We start from the raw sequence: 23,974 nt of genomic DNA, 5'->3' as shown, positions 1-23,974 counted from the left end.
TTTTGCCTGTGTGTAAATGCTCCTATGTCATGCACTGCCCATGGAGGTCAGAAGAGAGTGTCAGATCCCCTGGAACTGGAGTTACCGATGATTGTTAGCTGCCGGGAATTGAACATGGGTCCTCTGCAAGAGCAACCAATCCTCTTAACTGCTGAGCCATATCTGCAACATCCTTATTGACTGTTGGGGAACCCTGCTGTTAAGGTTGGCTCCTTTAAAGGTTTAGAGATGTTTTATACAGACTTGGAAAATGTTCATTTTATATAAAACATATCTAAACATAAAGATAAATTGCACCCTGGAGCAGAAGCAATCATTTCTTAAAAGTTAATTTATATTTTTAATAGGAACCATGTTGTAATTTAACAATTTTAGTTTACAAGAGAACTTACTTACAAGTCAATTTGATATCTAGTAATTTAACAATTTAATTTATAAGAGAACTTACATTCAATTTGATATCTAGTAAATTATTAATAATTGTTTTATTAGTATTAAACATAAATCCATAACAGTCTCATTTAATAAATACTGTGGTTAGACACAATATCACCACAAACCAGTTTTAAAACCAAGACCTATTACTTTGATGAATTTTTGATCAGATGTATATGAAAGAAACTCTTAAAAGCCAGAAGTACTTTATATATATTCATATACATACATACATTTTACATTAGTCTGTGTTAGTGACCAAATAATCCCATTAAATCCCATTAACTACTTTTACTATAGACAGTAATACCCTCTGTTGTAATAGTTACACCTTAGCTGTTTTTATTTGTATAGTGTATTTACTCTTAGGCTGTTTTGTAGCCTAGACTTGGATCTGAAGTGGAAGGGCCGATCCCATCTCCAGAGTCAGCGTCTTAGTGAGCTCAAACAGCACGTGACAATTTACCAATATAATTAGTACAGAAAGGCATTTGTTCTTCTTAAGAATTGATAATCAATTTAGGAAAACTGTGTCATAACCCTGTTTAGACTTTTAAGTTATTAAAATTTAATAATTTTAATAACAAATTATAAACAAATCTATAGATGTACCAAGCAATTTTTATGCTGTTTTGTCATTTACATCCTTGTGTTTTCAGATGGAAAAGCTGAGGTATGGGAGGGAGTGCCAGATCCAGAGGGCTGGGCTCCTTGTCCATGCTGGGCTGTTCAGCTGACAGGAAAGCCCTGGCTTCTGCAGAGCCTCATGCCTCCCACACACACACACCTGGGTTCTGCTGAGGAGTCTTGGGGAAGGAGTCCTTTGACTGTGTGGGTAGGCCACAGCTCAACCCCAGTGGTGGCTTAGGCTGAGAGACGGGATTTGGTTGCTCCAGTAAGAAGTCTGAGCTGGGAGTGTGGCATTTGTGGCTGTGCCAGCACCTCCCACATCTTGTTAAAGGGACCACCTCCCCTCTGGCAGGACTGGGCAAGCTGCTGCACACCTGGCTGACCTCTGCTGGCCTTCCAAGCATTGCCATCTCCGAGTAGCACACGGTACTGCCTCCCCATAACCGCCCTAGCAGAGAAGGCACAGGGCACCCAAGCTTTGCCACGCTGCTCCCACCGAATCCCAGGTGGATTGCCATGGCTTGGTTAGTAGTCCAAGGGGAAGCCAAGTTCCAGGTGCAGCTGTGGGCGCCTGTGACCTCAAGGCCTTGTTAAGATGGGGAATTCGAAGGCAAGGACGTTCCCTGGGGCCTGGCATTTCTGTGTGGGTCACTGCTGTGCTCCCTAGTCTACCATAAATCACGTTAACATAGACTGCCTGGCAGGGTTCCAGTCTCCCAGGAACTGAACAGTGGCCAGATCTTTGTGTGGGAGGTGCAGAGTCTGAGCAGCCTGCTGCCCTTAGCCTCTGCCATCTCTGGGCTCTCCCACCCACTGACTAGCCTTGCTGATGAGGCATATCTAGCAATGGGCAGTTTGATGGCCTTTGGCGTGGGCATCACATCTCTTGGGGCTCCAAGATGTTTCTCATAGACTAAGAATTGCTTTTTATAAATGGGAAATTTTAGCTGTAGCTTATTAATAGTAAAAGCTCTGCAGCTGAGTTCTTAAGAACTGAGGCATGGTTGGATGTGTGGGCGGCTTACCACTGAGGAAGTGTCTGTCACCCCAGGGGGGTTCCGGTGCTGGTCAGGACTCCAGTGGCCCTGGGGCTCAACGCCCACGATGACTTCTTGGGAGTGAAGTGACCTCAGCAACCCCTGTAGTACAGTGATGCACCCCAGCATCGAGACCAGAGACACACAGGACTGTGCAGAGATGGTGGCCAGAGAAAGTTCGGGTCTGGGGAGGCAGGGTGGGGTCAGGGTCAGGGTACCATAGAGGGAAGAGAGCAGGTGCCAAGAGCCCCAGGAGTGACTCACCCAGGGGCCCACAGGAAGGAGCAGTGCTGCTTTCAGTGAGAGGAAGATGGGCTACAGAATAGGGGCTGTGTATCTGGGGTAGAGGTACAGGGGGCGTATGTAGCCCGTGGCCTACTGCTTCTCCCTGAGCTCTGTCCCGAATCTGTGTGCTGGGCATAATCTTGTCTCCTAGGAGCACCACAAAGCCCTTGCCCACAGTGGTTTGTGGTCCACTGCTTGGAAGTCTATTAGGACTATGCTTTGACACCACCACCCATGACTCACTGAGCAGGGACAGAAACAGAGTTCACAGTAAGCCTGAGCTTGTCATAGCCTGGGCTTCCTAGGAACTAAGCAGCCGTTCCTTTCTTACCCTGAAAATGTGGTTTTGTGCCTGCCCTGTGGCCACAGCCTCAGTAAGCTCCCAACTCACGTCCCTGGGTGTCACCCTCCCTTGATGAGAGAGGATAATGGACATACAGGGTCACTCAGATCTGCCATGCATGTATTTGCTTCCTCTAGCTGCTGTCTCTGCTTAGCACAAACTTGGGGCCTTAAAATGGCACATGTAGCCGGGCGTGGTGGTGCACACCTTTAATCCCAGCACTCAGGAGGCAGAGGCAGGCGGATCTCTGGGAGTTCAAGGCCAGCCTGGTGTACGTAGTGAGTTCCAGGACAGCTGGGGCTACAGGGAGACCCTGTCTCAGACCAGGGGGGAAAAAAAAAAGGCACATGTGTGGAGGCGTGGTAGCCGTTCCTGTGGGCCCTACGGGCTGGAGAGGCTGAGGCCTCAAACGAAAAGGCCAGGGGCTAGGAAGGTAGTGGTCAGTAAAGTGCTTGCCACAAGTTTGAAGCCCATTGGTCAGTCCCTAGAACCCACCAGATTAGCTGAACATGGTGGTGAGTGCTCAGGAAAAGTGGATGGCAGGTGGTTAGAAGTGGGTCTGGGGTCCCAAGAAAAGGACCACATAACATTTCAGCAAGGCAAAGTTTTAACCTCTGCAGAAGGGGTCAGGCCATCTGAACCCAGTGAGCTCGCTAAGTTGGCCTCTTGCACTTGCTGGAAAAGTTGGAGCCTGGCTGTCCTACATTAAACAGCTCAGTGTAGTCTAAACCCAGTTGACTAAAGGTGAGGCGCTTTAGTAAGAATTTTTAAAAATTTAGTGTCAGGTCATCAGTCATAAAGGTCACAAAATTGGAGAGAGGGAGGGCCCTGGCACGAAGGCAGAGTCCTACAAGGTGTGTGTGTGGGGGCTGATTCAAGAACACCATTAAGGCAGACATTCACTCTGTAGCGAGGGCACTGAAAAGAAAGACAAGCGTGTAGCTGAATGTTAACAGGGTTTTGTTGTGTTTTTACACATTGGGTAGAAACAAATGGTGCAGGTTTTAGCAGAAGGTGGTTACTGAGGGCAGGGTGTGGCTTTGAGCGGTGGGAGCTCAGGGCCCTGCGGGAGGAGCACGTGGAGATGGAGGTGGACTGCAGTCCGTCCACACTGTAAGACAAAGCTCTGTGAGGGGAAAGGCAAGACATTGCCTGGCTAACTGGTGCCTCACTGAGAGAACCTTGGCCACTGCAGCCCCAGAAGGAGTGGCCCTGTCACCCTAGTCGGCCACAGCTGGTCACAGGCTCTGAGAGGGCTGCGCTCGGCTGGGGCCGGGGCCATGGCCTGGGAGAGCACCTCTCTGCTCCATCTGCACATCTGACTCAACTTTCCCTGCTTCAAGTTAGGGGCTCCCCACCCCCTACCCTGGCTTTCAGAGCCTGGCTACTCTGGCACTGGAAGGAAGCTTGGAGTTTCTTCACCTGCAGTCGCTTAAAGCAGGTGTCCAGAAGGCTCAGCCCATCCCCAACCCTCCACCCAGAGAGCCCCAAGCAACATCTGTGATCCCTGAGTCTACCCCACAGCCAGGGGGACACCTGGGTCCCTCCCTTCCTCCGCGTTAGTAGGGTGCAGGCCCAGCCTATCCCGGCCACAGAGGTGAGGGGGGTGCCTGGCTTCCACATTGCTTCTCACTCAGCTAGGCAGGCCTGGGAGGAGCCAGGCCCAGGAGTTGTGTGTCCTGGGATTGTTCACTGGCTTACCTTTCCGCCCTGCCATTGTGGGAGCTGCCCAGGCACACCCCACTCCCAGGTCTCTTCGCCAGCAGGAACTTGTCCCTGGTTGCTGCTGGCTTTCCAGTTGTTTAGGTTAGCATAGGAGGAGGCAGCCTCCGTCCACACCACTGAGCTTGCTTGTCCCCAGATTGCCATCTGACCATGTCACTTCCTCTGCTCTAGAAACCTCCCCAGGGTTGCAGACGTAGACGGACCTGTTGCAGCCATGAGCGGCTTTAACTTTGGAGGCTCCGGAGCCCCTACTGGCGGCTTCACGTTTGGCACTGCGAAGACCTCAACCACTACGCCCTCCACTGGCTTTTCTTTCTCTGCTACCGGCACTGGAGGGTTTAACTTCGGGGCTTCCTCCCAGCCAGCCGCATCCACCCCTTCCAGCAGCCTCTTCTCACTCAGCACCCAGGCCCCGACCACACAGACCTCAGGCTTCAGCTTTGGAAACACAACACCTGCTTCCGGAGGAGCGGGCTTTTCCCTGGGGATGAGCACCCCAAAGCTCAACCTGAGCACCCCAGCCGCCGCTCCAGCCCCAGTAAATACCAGCAGTTTCGGACTCGGTAGCAGCACCCTCCCCAGTGCTGGCCTGGGCACCGCCACCTCCAGCCAGGGCACAGCCCCCACGGGCTTTGTGTTTGGCTCTTCCACCGCCGCTCCGTCCACTGCCTCCACAGGATTCTCTTTCACCAGTGGCAGTACAGCCCAGCCTGGGGCCTCTAGCTTCAGCCTCGGCTCCCTGGGCAGCTCGGCTCAGCCCTCGGCACTCTCTGGCTTGCCCTTCACTCCAGCCACACCAGCAGCCACCACAGCAGGAGCCACACAGTCCGCTGCTGCCCTGCCCACCAGCAGCAGCAGCAGCAGCAGCAGCAGCGTGGGGCCCACACTCTTTTCCTCCATAGCAGCCACTCCCTCCTCTTCTGCTGCCACAGGGCTCTCCCTCTCAACTCCAGCAACCACTACGGCAGCCCCCGCGGCGGGGACACTGAGCTTCAGCCTCAAGGCCCCTGGAGCAGCTCCCGGGGCCTCCACCACCAGTTCCACAACCACCACCACCACCTCTGGCTTTGCCTTGAGTCTGAAGCCCCTGGTGCCAGCCGGCATCCCCAGCAGCGTGGCATCCACCGGGACCACTCTGCCTGTCCCCAGCACAACAGCTGGGACCACCACAGGCCCCTCAATGACCTATGCGCAGCTGGAGAGCCTGATCAACAAGTGGAGCCTGGAGCTGGAGGACCAGGAGCGCCACTTCCTGCAGCAGGCCACGCAGGTCAATGCCTGGGACCGCACGCTGATAGAGAACGGGGAAAAGATCACCAGCCTGCATCGTGAGGTGGAGAAAGTGAAGCTGGACCAGAAGCGGCTGGACCAGGAGCTAGACTTCATCCTGTCGCAGCAGAAGGAGCTGGAGGACCTGCTGAGCCCGTTGGAGGAGTCTGTGAAGGAGCAGAGTGGGACCATCTACCTGCAGCACGCCGACGAGGAGCGTGAGAAGACTTACAAGCTGGCGGAGAACATCGACGCACAGCTCAAGCGCATGGCACAGGACCTCAAGGACATCATCGAGCACCTGAACACAGCAGGTGGCCCTGCGGACACCAGCGACCCACTGCAGCAGATCTGCAAGATTCTCAATGCACACATGGACTCCCTGCAGTGGGTGGACCAGAGCTCCGCCCTGCTGCAGAGGAAGGTGGAGGAGGCCAGCCGTGTGTGCGAGGGCCGTCGCAAGGAGCAGGAGCGCAGCCTGCGCATTGCCTTCGACTGAGCTGCCTCCGGCTGCCCGGCTTGCCTGCCAGTTGCTTGCCTTTGGGGGGGCGGGGTTTACCCTTCAGATAGTGTTCTGCCAGGCCTGGAATCTTGGCCTGTAATCAACAGCTGGAGACCAGCGGGATCACTACACTCTAGACCAGCCTCTCCAAAACAAGATTTCAAAGAAAACACAAGTCCTGTGGAGTGAAGGCAGGAGCCTCTTGGCTCGTTTTCTGTTAGTCCCATCCCACGTCCCCTTCCTCAGCCACCTGACCAACCCCCTACTCAGCCTTACTCCAGCACTGAGGTCAGGCTGTGAGTAGTCGCCCTCAGAGCACTGGCCTGATATGGAGGACCAGGTCTTGCACTCACAACAGTCAGCCCTGGATGTGGAGACAGAGCTCCAAATGAGATGGCAACCAAGGGACCTGCCAGGGCGAAGGGCGGAAGACCCAGTGGGTTTGAGCCCAGGCTTCCTGCGCTCCAGCCCCACCCCACCCTGTCCAGGCCTTCCAGAGCCCCTCAACCACACAGCAGAGTACCCAAGGAACACCAAACTGTCCTCCCACCCCTAGATTGTCCCTGCGTGCCTGTGGCAGGGACGAGCATCTCCCTTGCCCCAGCAGGATGCCTGCCCCCCGCAAAATACCTGCTAAAGTGACCTGGGGGGGGGGGTGCTACAGACTTGCTTCTGAGCAATCTAGTACCAGAACAAGTGTCACAGACATAAAACCATGCTCCAACTGTCTTTTCAGCCTCCAGGGCCCTCATCAGATGTTGCTTTCTTAAATAAAGTCTGTATTGTGAGACCATGCTTGCTGTGTGTGTGTGGTGTGAATAGTCATAAAGGCTCAAGGCCAGAAGACCCCGGAAGCTGTGGATGTCAAGGGCATGCCACTGTGTCAAGAGTCACAAGGGCCCAGTTCCTGCCCTCCTGGCAAAAGAGGAAAGTAGTGTGTCTTGGCCTCCTGCTCCCTCCCCTCCCAATGGTTAGTCCCCTGTCTACCCACAGGGTGCATGTACCACCATGACATCATCAGCCATGGGTGCAGGAACACTGGGAGGGTGGTTCCAGATGATGGCCTTCTGTGGGCTGAGCACTGAGCAGCAGTGGAAGGGGAAGGGAACCTGCACAGCCCGGCCACACTTAAGAGTCGTGATTCTGAGTGGGGTCAAAAGTTACTTTCTTGGAACTTGACGCAAGTACAAGAGAAGCCCGCATGATGGTGCAGACCTATAAGCCAAGCATTCAGGAGACTGCGCAGAAGGATCAGGAGTTGGAAGTCACCCTCAGCTACATAGAGAGTAGGAGGCCAGACAGGCAAGGAAGGGCAGGGACCCAGAGGATAGAATTTCCTTTGTGGTTGAAGATGGTCCCTCTTTGTAGCCCAGACCCTCAAGCTGCTTCCAGCCTCAGCCTCCCCAGCGTGTTCAGGCTTCTAGTCCACCGACTGGGTGCGACTGGCTTGTTGCTACCCTACTCCTCCTACATATGTATGGAGTTAGAAACTCAGTTGTTGGCCCAGGAGGCTGGCCCAGGCAGGGCTCAATAAAAGATGCTCAGCTTACATTTCTGCATGTAATCCTTTGTATTTGTATAGGGACCACGAACAAGGCTAAATTGTCTTCATGTTTGAAGGAGATGTTGGGGTCAACCTGGGGTCTCTTACTCGACAGCTACACACTTTGTCCCTACATCACACCCCAAGCTGCCTAGTATTTGAAAAAACAAATTGAAGGGGGCTGGAGAGATGGCTCAGTGGTTAAGAGTGTTTGTTGCTCTTACAGAGGACCCGGGTTTGATACCCAGCACCCATGCTGGATGGTTCACAACCTCCTGTAACTAGCTCCAGGGGATCTGACACCATCTTCTGGCCTTTGTGGGCACCCACACATCACACACTGAGATAAACAGAACTAAAATATTTTAAGGGGCTAGAGAGATGGCTCAGTAGTTAAGAACACTGGCTGCTCTTGCAGGAGTTTGGTTCCCAGCACCCATGTGGCAGCTAACAACAATCTGTAACTCCAGCTCCAGGAGATCTGATGCCCTCTTCTGGCCTCCATGGGGACATGGCATGCACAGGTGTACTTACATGCAGGCAAAACATACACATAAAAATGGTTTAAATAGTCATCCTAATCTCAGTCCTTGAAGATCTTGGGCTCCCCACTTTGAAGAATACAGCAGTCAGAAGAGATCCCCCAGCTAGTGTCCTGGACCCATAAGAGAGTTGGGGAGTGGTTCCCAGGATGGTAAGAGGGCTTGCACTCTGCTGGGCACTGCCCAGCTTCACTACAACTGCAGTTTCCCTTTTCAGGAGGAACACAGGCAGGTGCCATGCTCTGCTGGTCTTCCTTACCCACCATGAAGGCAGTGAAGGTGACTCTGTGTGTGTGTGTGTGTGTGTGTGTGCGGAGGTGGAGGCTTTCCTCGGTTCTTCTCCCTCATGATCCAGCTCCGGGGAGGTCATTCTGAGCTACAGTGTCAAAAATAAAGTAATAAGTAAAATGTAGTCAAATAGGAAGTAACGAGTTTCAAATAATCATTAGTAAAAGTTAATTGTAAATATTTGCTTTGAGATAGGGTCTCTTATCTCAGGATAGAGACTGACCTCAAGTTTTCCCCATGTGGCTGCAAGATATCCATGAACTGATTCTCCTGCCACCATCTGCCAAGGGCTGGGATTACAGGAAGACACCTGGTTTGTGTGGTGCTGGGGATGGAACCCAGGGCTTTTATTTTATTTATTTATTTATTATTTATTTTTTGGCTTTTTGAGACAGGGTCTCCCTGTAGCTCCAGCTGGCCTGGAACTTTCTTATGTAGTTCCATACTGGCCTTGAACTCACAGAGATCCGCCTGCCTCTGCCTCCCAAGTGCTGGGATTAAAGGAGTGCACCACCATGCCCAGCTCAATTTTTTAATCATTTAAAAAGACATTTTGAGGGGCCGGAGAGCTGGCTCAGCAATTAAGAGCATTGGCTGCTCTTGCAGGGGACCCAGGTTTGGTTTTGAGCACCCACATGGTGGATAATGTCTGTAACTCCAGAGCCTGAGGATCCGATGCCCTCTTCTGGCTTCCATGGGCACTGTGCACTGGTGTACTTATATCCATGTAGGCAAAACACTTCAATTTTTTTTAAGTTCCTGTTTTCTAGAGCAGAGGCTGGCTGTGACTGCCTAGCCTTAAGAACAGACTGGCCTGTAAAGCCTCCAGTATTCATTGGGAAGCTGAGCACTGCAGAGGTCACTACCCACAGAACACTGATATCTGGGGTGTGCTTCTAAACAGCCCCCCCCATCAGGGCCAAGATAAAGCTGAGCAGGGAGTGGTGGCTCCCACCTGACTCCCCAGCATTCAGGAGGCCACAGCAGGATTGCCACAAGTGTGAGGTCATCCTGGGCTACAGAAGGAGACTGTCTCAAGAAACAAAAGTAGGGGTTCTTTGGAATGTTCCTGCATCAGTATAAGAAGAGGGCCTGCCGGCCACACCCTCCAAATTGCTCTTCCTCATCAGGACCTGGCTTCCCTGGCCTAATGGGGCAGCAGGACAAAGCCACCGCATTTGCCCTAGTTCCGCCTGTGCCCCACGATGACTTCCATCCCAGGCTGAGCAGAAAGGCCATGGGCACTGAGAGAACCCCCCAGAGGCCAGCATGCAGTGAGTCTCCCCTACCTGAGGTGGGGGTGGGGGAAGGGATTGAACTCTGGGGCAGGGACCCTTGTCCAGCCCTGGGCACTCCCCAGCTCCTCTCCTTGACCACTAAGGCTTCAGACTGAGCCAGGGAGGCACAGTGTGAAACCTTGGGGTGTGCTGTCTGCCCTGACCCTGCCTTAAGGGCCCCTGAGAGGCCTGAGCTGGGTCTGTGAGCTGAAAACATGGCCAAGGCCCCATGGCACTATCACTGGGGCTCTCTTGGGAAGGGGATCCCTAAACTGTTTCCACCTAGAAGGTCCCAAAGTGTTTTTCCAGACGCGCCACCATGAAGCTGGGTTTCCCAAAAACAGCAAAAGCAGACAGGTACTTCTATGTGTCACACACACACACACACACACACACACACACACACACACACACGCTGACCAGTGTCCAGGCTCCTGCTCTCCCTGCAGGACACAGCCTCATCTATAGGACTCTTGTTCTCCACCTGTGTGGTCCCATCTCCACAAAGCCTGCTTTGTCCCAAGTCCCCAGTGTAACCAGGGAAGATCAGTCTGTCTCTGGGGAGCTCATCAGCCCACCAGCCACACCTGTGCACCCCTAGTCCCCACCAAGTAATATTGCTCTGAACTAACACTGGAATTTTTGTTTTTATTTATTTTGAGATCAGGTCTCATGGTCTCATGGTAGCTGAGGCTGGACAGTCCCAGCCCACTCCCAACAGGAACCCAGAAGCTGGTGAACCTCCCCCCTGACACACACCTACTGTGTGCGGGGTTTTCTATGGCCACTGTGAATGCAAGCCAGGCCACTGCACGTGGTGGTTCACACCTGAAATCCCAGCACTCAGTACATTGAGGCAGACAGAAGGATCATGGCAAGTTTGAGGTCAGCCTGGGCTACCGAATAAGGCCAACCTAGGCTACAATAATGCCAGCCTGGGCTACACAATGAGACCTGGTCTCAAAAAACAAAAACACCAACACCACCACCAACAGAAAAAAAACAGAAGACCCGGCCCTCAGGAGTTCATGGACACACATACCCTCACTGCCCTCAGGAGGCTGTGGACATACACTGTGCTCACTGACAGAAGACCAGGCCCTCAGGAGCTCGTGGACACACCCTACCCCCCTCACTGACAGAAGACCAGGCCCTCAGGAGCTTGTAGACACACCCCACCCCTCACTGACAGAAGACCAGGCCCCCAGGAGCTCATGGACACACCCCACCCCCCTCACTGACAGACCAGGCCCTCAGGAGCTCGTGGACACACCCCCCCCACCCCACTGACAGACCAGGTCTTCAGGAGCTCATGGACACACACACACCCTCACTGACAGAAGACCAGGCCCTCAGGAGGCTGTGGACACACCCCCACCCCCCTCACTGACAGAAGACCAGGCCCTCAGGACTCATGGACACACACCCACTCACTGGCTGGGTTGACACTTCCACTTTGGGGTCCAAACCAAGAACTGATGTGAGCCATGAAGGCCCCACCAGCCATCCTCCAGGAAGACCACTGTGACCTCAAAACTGTCACCCCATGGGGAGTCCCCAAGTGACTGTCTGGAGCTCCTTAGTACTTAGCCTGGAACTAGGGACTACCTGGCCCCACATGGTGTCCATCAAGGCCAGTGCTCCACCACATCACACGTGCACACACATGCACACACCGCCTTCTGCTCCACTGACCTTGCAGCTCCCCAGCCTGGGCACTGGGTAATACTCCACCCTGGCTTTTCCCCTAATCCCCTCTTCTCCACCCCAAGGAAAGCCACCCCCTGCAGCCCTGTTGTTTCACCCCCACCAGCTTCGGGCATAGCTGGTGTCACCTGACCCTCCCTGCCCACAGCTTCCTGAGGGCCAGAGACCGAGGCTCCTGAGGCCAATCTCTGATGCCACCCCATAGTCCACTGACTGGTGCGCCTCAACACAGGTGGGAAGGAGGGGCCAGTAGACCGTTCAGCTGCCACCACTCCGCCCCACTCCCTGCAGCCTCAGCAGCAGGTTCTTGACATGGCCAAGCACTATGTGTGGGCCCTGACCTGGCTACACTCCTGCCATGCTGTGCTGGACCCTCTGACAGCAGCAGGCATGGCTGGGTAATGGTGCGGAAGATACTGCCCCAAGAGCCCATTCCACAGAGCTAGAGACTGGGGCCTGGAGCTCCAGGGAGGAGGGGAGCCACTGAAGAACTCAGAGATGGGGGTGGGGGGACAACACAGCCCCAAGACCAAAGATCCTCACCGCCCCCCCACCTCACGAGTCCAGGAGGCCAAGAGCACAGGGCAGGCAGAAGCCGATGCCACCCGGATGGGCAGTCCCCACCCTGGGGACTTATTTATGGCCTCCGCAGCTACCTCAGAACTATTTGAGGCAGGAGGAAGAAAATGAACTAACTTCCTCCAGACCCTCTTCCCTGTGGGCAGCCACCAGCATCTGAAACCCCAGGAAAGCACTTTCACTTCCCCAGGGAGGTGGGGCGGGGCTGGCTGGTTTAAAGGGCGCCTGCATGGCTCAGCCTTGCTGTCTGGTCCTGAGAGCTGGAGGTAGAGTGGATGAGCACCCAGAGCCCAGGGCTGTGAAGCAGGAGGGAGGGGAGTGGGCCAGGAGTAAAGGGGTTGGAGGATCAGGTCTGTGGACATAAATGCCCAGAGAGGAGGGGGGCAGGCTAGGGAGTCCCAGCCCTGTCGGTGGCCCCTGCTTCTCCACTTCAGACGGCAGTTGCCACCTGAGCCATGGCTACGCTGGGTAAGTGAGCAACCAAGGGGTCCTGGGATGAAGGGTGACTCCCGCATCCACTGCTGCCCGGTGCACTGACCCTATCCTCTCACCAGCCCCACACCGCGTCCTGGTGCCCATCCTCCTCAGCCTGGTGGCCTCCCTGGACTGGAAGGCAGCCTCCATACAGGACCCCTTCGAGGCATGCATGGAGGACCCTGACTACCAGGACCTGCTCAAGGTGGTGACCTTGGGGCTCAATCGCACCCTGAAGCCCCAGAAGGTGATTGTGGTTGGCGCAGGCAGTGCCGGGCTGGTGGCCTCCAAGGTGCTCAGCGATGCCGGACACAAGGTGAGAAGTGCTGCACCTGGAGCCCTTTCTGCTGCATAAAGAGAGCCCTGGGTGGTGGGAGGTGGACAGGAAGAAGCCACCCTTGCCAAGGACTCCCTGGCCCACTCTCCCCATCAAATGTAATCATCAGGCTGCATCAAGATGGGTGTCTATGTTGGGGCACTGAGGAATTCCCTGCACTGAGATCCAGGAATGAGAATGGGCCAGGCCAGATCTTTTGGGCATTCTGGGAAATCTCCCCACTTCTTCCCTGGGCCGGGAAGTCCCTGCACCGTCCAGCTGGGGGTCTTCCTGATGCAGTCTTGAAACCTCACTTTCTGTTCTCCCAGCAACCTCCCTCCACCCTGAAGAATCTAGGTGTGCCCTGCAGTGCGGGTGAGTCAGGAAGAGGCTCAAGTCCCTCCTTATCCCTCAGGTCACCATCCTGGAGGCAGACAACAGGATTGGGGGTCGAATCCTCACCTACCGGGATACAAAGACAGGCTGGATAGGGGAGCTGGGGGCCATGCGCATGCCCAGCTCTCACAGGTGAGGTCTTGCCCACCCAGTCAGCCCAGCCCCACTTTGGCACCCAGGTTCAACCAGTCCTCCTCCATCCCAGATCCAGGCTCAGTCAGTTCTAGCTATCCCCCACCCCAGGCTCAGTCAACCCCAGTTCCCTCCCAGATCCAGGCTCAGCCAGAAATTAGCTCCATCCCTAATGCAGGCTCAGTCAACCCTAGTTCAGTCCAAGATCCAGGGCCAGTCATGCCCCAGCTCCTTCTCCCGCAACATAGTCAACTCCCATCCCTGATCCAGGTTCAGCTAGGGCTCAGGCTCCAGTGCCAGTTTTGTGGTGCTGAGGATGGAGCCTGTGGCCTCAAGCTGCATCTCCAGTATCCAGTATCATGTCCAGTCCTGACCCCTGTCTCCCCACTCAGCCTGACCTGAGCCAGGTATGTCTTCCCCAGAGCCTAGGGATGCCCTCAGTACCCCCAGCCAGCTGCTAGCTGCCCAAGCTCCACTCACACCCAGTTTGGCAGCCAACCCTACCCAAGAGCTGTCCTCAGCTCCTCAGTCACCCCCTGCCTATCCTCCCCACCCCTCAGGAAGCCTCCCACCTCCACCCCCTAGGATCCTGCACAAGCTCTGTAAGACCCTGGGCCTCAACATCACCCAGTTCATGCAGTATGATGAAAACACGTGGACCCAGGTGAACGAAGTAAAGCTGCGCAACTACGTGGTGGAGAAGATGCCGGAGAAGCTGGGCTACGACCTGAGCCGCAGGGAAAGGGGCCACTCGCCAGAGGACATCTACCAGATGGCGCTCAACAAGGTGGCAGCCCCCAGCCCACTCCACAAGCCCTTCCCACCTTAGCACCCTGCTGACCCGCATCCCTCCCACCCCACTCCTATTCCTGGGACTCTGTCTGGCCCCTACTTGGGCTCCATTGACTAACAGGCTCCCAGGTGACAAGCCTCCCTCCCCTCCTTCCTCCTCCCCTGTCCCAGAAGGGTCTTTTCCCATGCAGAGCTGACCCTGCTCACAGTCCTGTGTGGGCCTCAGGTGCCTCCCAAAGTCCACTCAAGCCAGCCTCCCCATCCCTCCAGCTTCTCCAGCTGGACCCTCCCCCCAAGTCCACCTGGTGATCTAGGCACACCCCACCCAGGGGGTCTATCACCCCACACCGGTCCCACCACCGGGGAGAGTCAGGCAAGAGAGAGGTGGGAACCCAGTGAACAGAGCAGCTGGGGTGGGTTTGGGTGCAGCACTGAAGGCAGATCCCTATGTGAGGGGCAGGAGATGCAGTTCGAGGGGGGGGATGTCACCTCAGCAGAGCCCCTGAGGTGGCTCTGTCCTGACACTGTTCCCTGGAGCTACAACTGTTGCTGCAGGGAAGGGTGATGCAGCCTGGCGGGCCTTGGGGGCCAGGCTGAGGGATGGCAGAGGCTGGGGAGCCCCAGAGGGGCTGTGCGCCAGAGGGACCAGGAGAGCAGACCTCGCTGGCTCCGCTGGGTGAGAGGGACGCCCCTGTGTACAGCTACATGGTCTGGACACGATCCTTGAGCTCTGCAAGGCAGCACAGCCGAGGCCGTCCTGGCCTAATGTCGCTGGGTGGGCAGGGGAGAGGAAGGGACACCAGGGACCCCGAAGGGGGTGGTGAGCGGCTGTCGGTGCCCAGCAGGACCAGCCGGGAGCCCAGCCCTCTTGCTACAGCCAGGGTCCTCTGCTCCCGACAGGCCCTCGCGGATCTCAAGACCCTGGGCTGCAAGCAGGCCATGAGGAAGTTCAACAGGCAGACGCTCCTGGTGAGTGCGCTGCCGCTGGAGACCCCCGGGCCCCAGGACCGCCCTCTGGCCCTCCGTTTACCTCTGCGGTCACGAGGCCAGGCAGAGAGGGTACTGGGGCGCGGCTGCTGCCGGCCGACCCTGACCGGGCTCGCGTGCACCCACAGGAATACCTCCTCCGGGAGGGCAACCTGACCCGGGCGGCCGTGCAGCTCCTGGGGGATGTGATGTCCAAGGAGGGCTTCTTCTACCTCAGCTTCCAGGAGGCCCTGCGTGCGCACAGCTGCCTGAGCGACCGGCTCCGGTGAGGGCCGGGGCGGGTGGATCGGAGGACGGGCGGGGGGACGAAGGCGGGGCCTGGCACCCGGTCACGCCCTCACGCCCCCCCCCCCAGGTACAGCCGCATCTCGGGGGGCTGGGACCTGCTGCCGCGCGCGCTGCTGAGCTCGCTGTCCGGCCCGCTGCTGCTGAACGCGCCGGTGGTGGCCATCACGCAGAGAGCGCAGGAGGTGCGCGTGCACATCGCCACCTCCGCTAAGTCGCAGACCCTGAAGGCGCTGACTGCGGACGCGGTGCTGGTGACTGCCAGCGGACCCGCAGTGCAGCGCATCACCTTCTCGCCGCCGCTGCCGCGCAAGAGGCAGGAGGCGCTGCGGGGGCTGCACTACGTGGCGGCCAGCAAGGTCTTCCTTAGCTTCCGCCGGCCCTTCTGGAGCGAGGAACACATCGAGGGCGGCCACTCCAACACCGACCGCCCGTCGCGCCTTATTTTTTACCCGCCGCCCGGCGAGGGCGCGCTGCTCCTGGCCTCTTACACCTGGTCGGACGCCGCCACCCCGTTCGCAGGCCTGAGCCCGGACCAGGCGCTCCGCCAGGCGCTCCAGGACGTGGCGGCCCTGCACGGGTCCTCAGTGATCCGCCTGTGGGACGGCACCGGCATGGTCAAGCGCTGGGCGGAGGACGCGCATAGTCAGGGCGGCTTCGTGGTGCAGCCACCCATGCTCTGGGAAGGGGTCGAGGACTTTGACTGGTCGTCCCCCTTCGGCCGCGTCTACTTCGCAGGCGAGCACACCGCCCACCCGCACGGCTGGGTGGAGACGGCCATCAAGTCAGCACTGCGGGCAGCCATCAAGATCAACAACCACTGGGGGCAGAAACAGGCGCAGGAGCAGGCGCAGGGGCTACCTCGGGGGCAGGGTCAGGGGCTGACACAGGGGCCCCCGCAGAGGCAGGTTCAAGTGCCCGCGCAGGAGCAGGCGCAGGCCCAAGGGCAGGCCCAGGCGGAGACCCAGGTGGAGGCAGCTCTCGGGAAGCAGGAGCAGGAGCACGCGGAGGCCGGGCCCGAGGTGCGTGAGCACGCGGAGGCCGGTTCAGAAGAGCAAGAGCATGTCCAGGAACAGGCCGGCCCCGAAGGGCAGGGGCTCGAGTAATCGCAAATCAACCCTGAGGAGCAGGAGGGGGAGGCCAGCCCCGAAGGGCACGGGCACCGGCACCCAGCCCGCCGCTGATGCACCTGCACAAGTCCAGCCACCACGGCTGCAAAGACCAGGAGGGTGACCGCCACGCGCTTGCGCGGCCCTTCCGGCACAGCACCCAAAGGCCAGCCCCACATTAAACTGGTTTTGGAAACCAAGTGGCCGGGTCCTCCCTACAGCCGAGCTGCTCTGCGCCAAGGAGTGGGCACGGGTTGGGGGGGAGGGATCTGCGGGGTGGCCACTGTCAGCCGACACCTGGGTGGACCGCGCTAGGGCCAGCCTGAACTACACAGCGGCAGTAGTGGGCTACACAACAGCCGTTTATTTCCTTTAGCAGCAGCGGGGCGGCTCCCAGCAGTCCGTGCTCGGCACACCGACGCGCCTCCCAACGCGGGGCGCCCTCCCTCTTGCACCCCGCTGGCCATCAAGGGCTCGGCTAAAGCCGGGCGCCCAGAGCGGGACTAGGCGTCGGGACCGTCCTCCTCCTCTGGCAGGATCTCCAGGCTGCTGTCGGGCTGCGGAGCATCCGCGGGTGGCGGGGCCCGAGTGGGCGACAGCGACATTGGGGACACGGGCGGCGAGGGGCTGCCGGGCTCTGCGGGCCTTACTAGCCCCAGCACCTCCTGCACGTTGTGGGGCAGCTCCTGCGGTGCGGACCGGGGGAGTCAGGAGGGGCTGGGTAGGTGGGTGTGGCTGCAGGCAGGGCCAGTAAGTGGGGGTGGTAGGCAGAGCCGGGGGAAGTGGGCGGGGCCACGGGCTGGGCCAGGGGGTGTCTGGGCTTCACAGCCCTGTGGGCTCACCGGGCAGGCAGTCAGCTGCCGGTACAGGGCCTCGGCCCGCATCAGCACGTCCTCCACGCTCAGCTTCATGGTCAGTTCGTTGATGTGCTACAGGAGGGGGTAGGTCAGGCTGCCTTGCTCACCACAACCCAGCAGGCAGGGCAGCACCCACGCTCCACCTGCTGCTGGGGACTCAATATTAAGTGAAGCCAGGCTGGCCCTGGGGGCCCAGCTGGCAGAGGCTGGCGAGGCTTCCCTGGCTGCATAGTCCTCCAGAGCATGCTGGACTCTGGGACACCACAGGGAGGGCCATGGGTCCCCCACCACCCCTCTAAGGGCACAGGGCTGGTAGCCTGGTGGAACACAGGATGGGGACACCATCCCACCTCTGCCCCACCCTGGCAGGGCTCCCAACCACCCAAGGCCAGCACAGTGCACTGCAGAGGACGCCACACCCAGGTCAGGGCCACAGCAGGGGCTTGCTCCCACCTCACCTTAAGGATCTCATTGGAACCAAAGCCAGACAGCATAAGCGTGTCCCGCTCCATGTCCAGGATGGCACAGGCCACCAGAAGGTGCAGATTGGGGCCAGGGAGACCCGTCCAGAGCACCTGGGGGTCAGAAGGAATGCTTAGGACCTGCCCTGGCCGACAGACCTTCCTTCAACCTCCCAGTCTTCCCACCCAAAATGGCTGCCCACCTCCCACAGCCTCAGGACATCTGGGAAGGGGAACTCCCTCTTGAACCAGATGAGCAGCCATCGGAAGCAGAAACAGAGAGAGCCCGAGTCCTGCGAGTCTGCAGAAGATGAGACCAGCAGGCAATCAGATCCGGGTCCAGCCACAACGTGCTGTGCAGCCAGGGTGGGCTGTTAGGAGCTCTAGGGCAGGCAGGCGACAATGGCTGCCCTGGGACCTCTCTATCTGCGCTCTAGGGGATCCACACCACTACCACCAACTTCCCCTCAGGGGCCAGGGTCGCAGTGAGACATCCATCACACCCCAAAAAGCATCCTGGATCTAGGCACCCTGAGGATGCTGGTAGGTATGGTGACTGCAGGACAGCCACAAGGACAGTCCACGGCTGTGAAAGCAAGTGCTACCCTGGACAGTCACTCCTAGGAACCTAGGGGCCTTATCTAGACCATTGGTGACTGGAACGCCCAGGTTCGTTAAACCAATCCTAAGCCATCCTGTAGGCAGAGTGGACATTCCGGGTTTCGGGAGCCCTTGTAACACACAGCTGTGTCCCTGAGGCCAGGAAGTGATACAAGCTTTCCTAAGGCTAGTCCCTCTCCAGTGAGGTGAGGCCAGGGCCATGTCAGCTTCCTGCAGCGTGGTCACACTTGCTCAGGGACACAACCCTCAACAGCAGGGTCTCATGAAGCCCAGGCTGGCCTTGAACTCCCTGTGTAGATGAGGATGACCTTGAGTTTCTGATCCTCCTGTCTCTGCCTCTTGAGTGCTGGAATGACAGGTGTGTGCCAACATGCCCAGTGTATGTGGTGCTGGGGATGGAACTCAGGGCTTCATGCACAGTGGGCAAGCTTTCTGCCAACGGGGCCCCAGCCCTTCAGCATACTGAACAAGCAGTGGGGAAAAAGCACATAGCTGGATTGTGAGGGTCCAAAGAAACCTCAGTTGGCCCAAGAGAGCCTGCGTGCAGGGCCCTCCTTCCCTCCACCCTGTAACCTTGAATGCCAGGTGTATTTTTCTCATTCAGACAAGAATCAAATGCCCCCATCACCCTGAGGCTGCTGACAGACAATCTCGCCCATCCTCTGTCCCACCTACCACAAAGGGCCTACCCAGGAAGTCGCAGAGTGGCTGGTCCAGCACCCGCAGGAGCAGCAAGAGTTGCCCAAGCTGCCGCTTCATAGTCTCCTGGCTCTCCTCAAAGTTCCCATGCTGCAGGGAGCCAGAGGTGAGAGGGTCCCACAGGAGGCTGATAAGATGGCTGAGGGGCTGTGCCTCCCACTCCCTCTTTCACCCCCAGCCTCACCACAAGCTCCATGAAGCCACAGAAACACCAGAAGGCGTCCACCTCATTCTGCACCACGAAGAGGATCGGGGACAGGAGGTCACTCATGCCCTGAACATAGCCTGGGGGACACAGGGTCAGCTGTGGCACCACGGGCACCGGGCTGACCTAGGCCTGCCCTCACCTCACACTCACCCAAGTCAAAGTGGTACATGCAGTAGGTGAGGAGGATGTCAGTGAGCAGGCCCAGCCCTGGGTTCTCGGGGCCCTCGTAGAATTTGTTGGTCCTGTCAGTGCGGCTTACGTCTCTCTCTGTGGGGACCCAACACGTGCAGACACGAGGTTAGCTGGCCTTCCTGATAGTGACGGGCACCAGCCCCACTCCCCTGCTTGCCAGCAGCCCTGACTTCAGGCTGGGTCCGGAGTGGAACTGGAGCCAGAGCCGATCAGCAGCACTCCCAATGGGAGGGTCTGGTCACAGCCTCTGCAAATAGGGAAACTGAGGCGCAGGGAGGAAAAGACACCTAACGAGTGACCCCGGGGCCTCTCCCCCTGCACTGCCTCCCCATCAATGCTCACCCTACCACCCCAACTCCCATCTCACCGCTTCCCATCTGTCACCCATGCTACATGGCTGCATACATGTCCCAGGGTGCCCACCAATGAGGCTGCGGTATCCGTGCAGCAGTGAGTTCCTTCGCTCCTGCTCGGGGCTCACAGATTTCCACTGTAGCTTCATGCGGAAGTACTCATCCCTGAAGGAGAGCACAGAGCTGAGCCCGGCAGACATAGCACACATCCACCCCACCACCACCCCAGCTCAGTCCTGACACAGGGGCAAGCAGCCCCCGGCTCCCTGGCCACTCCCTCTCCTCTCACCCCAACATCTCAATCCACAGAACACCCCATGGAATTTGGTGAGTGTCTGTCATGCATGCTGTCCACAGCAGCGAGGCACCACAGGACTGAGATGAGACAGTCACTGCAGAGCTGCAGTGTTACACCAGCACAGCTCCGGGCCAGGAGACTGCCACCCAGGTGGGCAGGGCCACTCCCTGCAGCGCCCCTGCACGGACAGTGTCAGTGCCAGCTTGGCACTGGGTCCATGAAGCACTGTGCCAGGCCTAGGGCCTCCACTGATCCACCCGGCAGTCAAGACCTGAGCCTCGTAGGGCAGAGGTGTTCAAAGAATGTGGGGGCCATGTTTTTCCACTCACGTTTTCTTGCGCACGTGGGCTTTGTGCTCCTCAGACGAGCCCTCCCAGCTGAGGTAGCCCAGGAGGAACTTCCAGGCCTCACGCCGCAGGCCGGGGCTGAGACCCTGTGGGTACAATGGGACCAAAAGGTCAAGTCGCCCTGGCCACCCACCAGCCCATCCTGTCCTCCACCCACTGACACTCACCCCAGAGAAGATCCTGCTTTTCAACTCGGGGACCTGCTGCAGGCGGCCCTCAGGACCCACATGGTGGGTCCACTCCTCCTCTGTGACTGGAGGAGCCCGCTCCACTGTGGGCCGTGGCCCCAACTCCACCTATAGGAAACAGGCCAGGTAAGCCCCAAGCCCATCTCACTCACCTCCAAGTGAAGGCACATAATAGTAACAACAGCCACAGCCAGGAGGCCTGCACTCCCAACTGCTCTGCTCAGAGGCTAAGGGTTACAAAGTACAGGGCCAGCCCAGAAAGCTGAGAGTCTCAAAAAGGAAAGAGGGCTGGGGACCTAGCTCAGTATGGAGTCTGGACCTAGATCACCAGTGAGGGGCTGGGGTGTGGCTCAATGGTGGAGCCCCTGCCTAGAATCACCCCAGTGAGGGGCTGGGAGTGGCTCAGGGGTAGAGCCCCTGCCTAGGATCCCCCAGTGAGGGGCTGGGGTGTGGCTCAGGGGTAGAGCCCCTGCCTAGAGTCCCCCAGTGAGGGGCTGGGGTGTGGCTCAGTGGTGGAGCCCCTGCCTAGAATCCCCCATTGAGGGGCCGGGAGTGGCTTGGCTGACCAGCACATCAGCTTAGGCAGCCCCTGCTCCTGTTTCTCATGTTACCAAGGAGTAAATAGGCCTTGAGGTCCCAAGCCAGCAGGACACAACAGAAAGTTTCAGGCAGGGTCACTTGACACTCACACAAGAGATGACCTCAAAGCCAGGCTCAGGCTCATCATCAGGCAACTGGGGGAGGTCCAGGGAGGCGCCCTCAGGGTGGGGCTGTAGAGCTCCCCGGAAGAAGTTGGTCACTCGGGAGAAGCTGCTGAAGGTGGTGGAATAGGGGTCCTGGAGGAAGCGCTAGAGAGGGGTGACAGGTGTCAGAGCTACCCCTCCAGATCTCATCCCCCACACCCACCTCACAGCCCTCAGCCACTTTGTGGGGACACTCACAGATACCACGTTGGAGCTGTCCTGGTCAAAGAGCTGCAGGTGGTGGAAGGAATTGGAGAGGGCAGAGGAGTCATGGGGGAAGACAAGGTAGAGGCGGGAGTCCTGCGGGGAGCTGGGAGGAGTGAGGTGTGCACAAGTGACTATGGTGAGGGACACTGATGTCCCAGGCCAGCCTAGCCTGCACTTATTCCAGGTACAGTGGCCCTGTCCTCCATCTCCAACACATTACTGCAAGGAGAGGCCTGAGACCAGAGCTTGGGCCTCAGAGTGGCTATATAAGCCAGCACTAGCCAGTGAGGCCCTTGTACTTCAGGCTCAGCGTATTGGACTCAGAGAGTAGCCCCGGAGCTTTGTCGGGATGTGGAGAAAAGATATTCTCTACCTCTAAGAGAACAACACCACTGACTGCCACTCAGATGGGCCAGTCCTCCCCGGCTGACCCCTACTTTTTCCTTCAGACAGGGTCTCAGGTAGCCCATACTGGCTTGTGCCTTCCACCTTCCTGCCCCGGCCCTCCAAGTTCTGGGACTGCAGGCACACGTGCCTTTATCTTTTTAGCTCCTTCCAATCAGAATTTCACTTTATCCCCAGGTGGCTCCAGCCGTCCCCGCAAGGGGACAGGCCAGCTCACAGGCTCAGCATGAGACGCTTACCTGGCGAGCAGCAGGTAGCGGCTGAGGACACGGAGTAAGGCTCGGGTGCCCCCGCGGTGGAAATGCAGAGCCGGCAGAGAGCCTCCGGCCTGGGTCACCAGGACAAGGTAGGCCCAGCTGAGGCCTGGCTTGGACCGGCGGATGGACTTGAGCTCCCCCAGGCTCACAGAAAAGGCCCAGGAGCCCCTGGGGGAGCTGGGCTCTGCACCTGGTAGAAGCATCGTGTTGGCCTAACTCAAAAGGAGTCAACCCAGGCTGTCAGCTCAGCACCCACCTCCTGAGGCCCTGCCCCAAACTGCCCCACCAAGCTGCCACTCTAGGCTGCATGGCATTTCCTTCAAAGGAAAACTGCCTGGGAAGGGAAAGAACCTGGTGGATATGCACCTTCAACATAAAGACTACTTCTCTGCAAGAGGCCTTGCAAGTCTGGCTCATTTCTAAACACTGGCTTTGCTTCAGGCACCACTAGAACCACAACAAAAGGCTTGGGGCTTCACAGGCACCCCAGTTCTGCTGCACCCTGGTGGCATATGGCTTCGGTCTCTCTAATGGAGTAAGAAAACTGTGTCGTCCAGGGCAAAGCTCTGATATCTATCACCTCTTCCTGAAAGCTCTCCCCCTGTTCCCAGGAGGTTTGGACACCTCTCCATCCCCCCTAACTCTGACTCCCAAGTGATAGAAAATGCCTTGTGACTAGCTGCCGCTTGTCCCCACCCTGGAACCGTCCAGAAGCAGAACGTAGGGCCAGGCCATCTCACCCTCCTAGGTAGTCTTGGAACCATGAGCACCCAGGGTAAGTGTCTGACAGGACCTCCAGGGCATAACCCTGCCTACCTCTCCTGGGCTCTGAGTGGTGGAACCTGGGGCGCACTGTACTGATAACAGCCCAGTCAGGTTCAAAGCCAGGGTCAAAGGTGGGTTCCTCTTCAGAGGTGCTGGGCTCTCCCCTGCTAGGGTCCTTGGGAGAACGGAGAACAGAAGGAGGGGCTGTGCAACCGCAGCTGCCTCATACCCGGGTCCTCTGCACGAGAGGGAAAACATGCCACACCCCTCAAGAAATGGGAACCCGCCCTTTCCTTCCCCAGGAGTGAGAAGCAAAGGGGCGTCTTCGGATCACAAAGAAATTCCGGCTCACGCGTGGCACGGTCCCTGAGGAAGGGTCCCCGTGGAAGAGGGGCGGGGAGCCTCCCTACCTTCTTGGAGAAGAGTATCTGGGTGGGGTCTCCAGCCTCCTCCACGGGAGCCCAGTGCAGGAGGACGTCGCTGTCCTGTGGGGCATCGGGAACACGTGAGGACTCGCCCAACCGGCCTGCGCCCCGGGGCCGCCCGAGTCCGTTCCCTCCGCACCTACCTTCTCCACAACACGGATGACGCCAGCGATTAGGGAGTCTGCGTCCTGGTGCTTCCGGGCGCTGGTGTGCAGGTACACCCCTCCCTTCTCAAACACCACCTGGGGGCGGGGTCGAGTGAGGGCGGGGCCGCGGCAGTGCTAGGGGGCGGGAC

At 57.8% G+C, this 23,974-nt stretch overlaps 3 protein-coding genes across 9 annotated transcripts in view; 2 read left to right on the top strand and 1 right to left on the bottom strand.

Moving 5' to 3' along the window:
- The window catches only part of Nup62 (nucleoporin 62), a 22,253-nt gene extending 15,232 nt beyond the window's left edge, over window positions 1–7,021 (top strand). For all 3 annotated transcript variants that reach the window (XM_008845122.3, XM_008845121.3, XM_029569408.1), the window contains exon 2: window positions 4,627–7,021. In XM_008845122.3, the coding sequence (XP_008843344.1) occupies window positions 4,670–6,223 (1,554 nt within the window). In that variant the 5' untranslated portion in view covers window positions 4,627–4,669 and the 3' untranslated portion in view covers window positions 6,224–7,021. The remainder of the gene's footprint in view (window positions 1–4,626) is intronic.
- Window positions 1–16,835, top strand: part of Il4i1 (interleukin 4 induced 1) — a 32,017-nt gene extending 15,182 nt beyond the window's left edge. Inside the window, exons 1-8 of one of the 4 annotated variants that reach the window (XM_029569405.1) lie at window positions 8,534–8,590; window positions 9,730–9,873; window positions 12,717–12,952; window positions 13,368–13,480; window positions 14,066–14,267; window positions 15,173–15,241; window positions 15,388–15,524; window positions 15,615–16,835. In XM_029569405.1, the coding sequence (XP_029425265.1) occupies window positions 9,750–9,873; window positions 12,717–12,952; window positions 13,368–13,480; window positions 14,066–14,267; window positions 15,173–15,241; window positions 15,388–15,524; window positions 15,615–16,650 (1,917 nt within the window). In that variant the 5' untranslated portion in view covers window positions 8,534–8,590; window positions 9,730–9,749 and the 3' untranslated portion in view covers window positions 16,651–16,835. Of the gene's footprint in view, window positions 1–8,533; window positions 8,591–9,729; window positions 9,874–11,222; window positions 12,631–12,716; window positions 12,953–13,281; window positions 13,481–14,065; window positions 14,268–15,172; window positions 15,242–15,387; window positions 15,525–15,614 lie in introns of those variants that run through there. The other 3 variants (XM_029569406.1, XM_008845119.3, XM_029569407.1) reach the window with 3 other exon arrangements.
- A 160-nt stretch (window positions 16,836–16,995) lies between these two features.
- Tbc1d17 (TBC1 domain family member 17) overlaps window positions 16,996–23,974 on the bottom strand; it is a 7,735-nt gene continuing 756 nt past the window's right edge. The window contains exons 2-17 of one of the 2 annotated variants that reach the window (XM_008845112.3): window positions 23,823–23,921; window positions 23,665–23,739; window positions 23,306–23,429; window positions 22,472–22,679; window positions 21,819–21,930; window positions 21,567–21,725; window positions 20,857–20,985; window positions 20,672–20,775; window positions 20,115–20,209; window positions 19,650–19,766; window positions 19,476–19,576; window positions 19,282–19,381; window positions 18,175–18,272; window positions 17,969–18,085; window positions 17,496–17,582; window positions 16,996–17,339 (exon numbers count right to left, since the gene is read on the bottom strand). In XM_008845112.3, the coding sequence (XP_008843334.1) occupies window positions 17,157–17,339; window positions 17,496–17,582; window positions 17,969–18,085; window positions 18,175–18,272; window positions 19,282–19,381; window positions 19,476–19,576; window positions 19,650–19,766; window positions 20,115–20,209; window positions 20,672–20,775; window positions 20,857–20,985; window positions 21,567–21,725; window positions 21,819–21,930; window positions 22,472–22,679; window positions 23,306–23,429; window positions 23,665–23,739; window positions 23,823–23,921 (1,908 nt within the window). In that variant the 3' untranslated portion in view covers window positions 16,996–17,156. The remainder of the gene's footprint in view (window positions 17,340–17,495; window positions 17,583–17,968; window positions 18,086–18,174; window positions 18,273–19,281; window positions 19,382–19,475; window positions 19,577–19,649; window positions 19,767–20,114; window positions 20,210–20,671; window positions 20,776–20,856; window positions 20,986–21,566; window positions 21,726–21,818; window positions 21,931–22,471; window positions 22,680–23,305; window positions 23,430–23,664; window positions 23,740–23,822; window positions 23,922–23,974) is intronic. The other variant, XR_003851420.1, reaches the window with a different exon arrangement.

This window comes from Nannospalax galili, unplaced genomic scaffold (assembly GCF_000622305.1).
Source record: "Nannospalax galili isolate Female #2095 unplaced genomic scaffold, S.galili_v1.0 scaffold960, whole genome shotgun sequence".
NCBI lineage: Eukaryota > Metazoa > Chordata > Mammalia > Rodentia > Spalacidae > Nannospalax > Nannospalax galili.
This window is presented reverse-complemented; position numbering and strand designations above follow the sequence as displayed.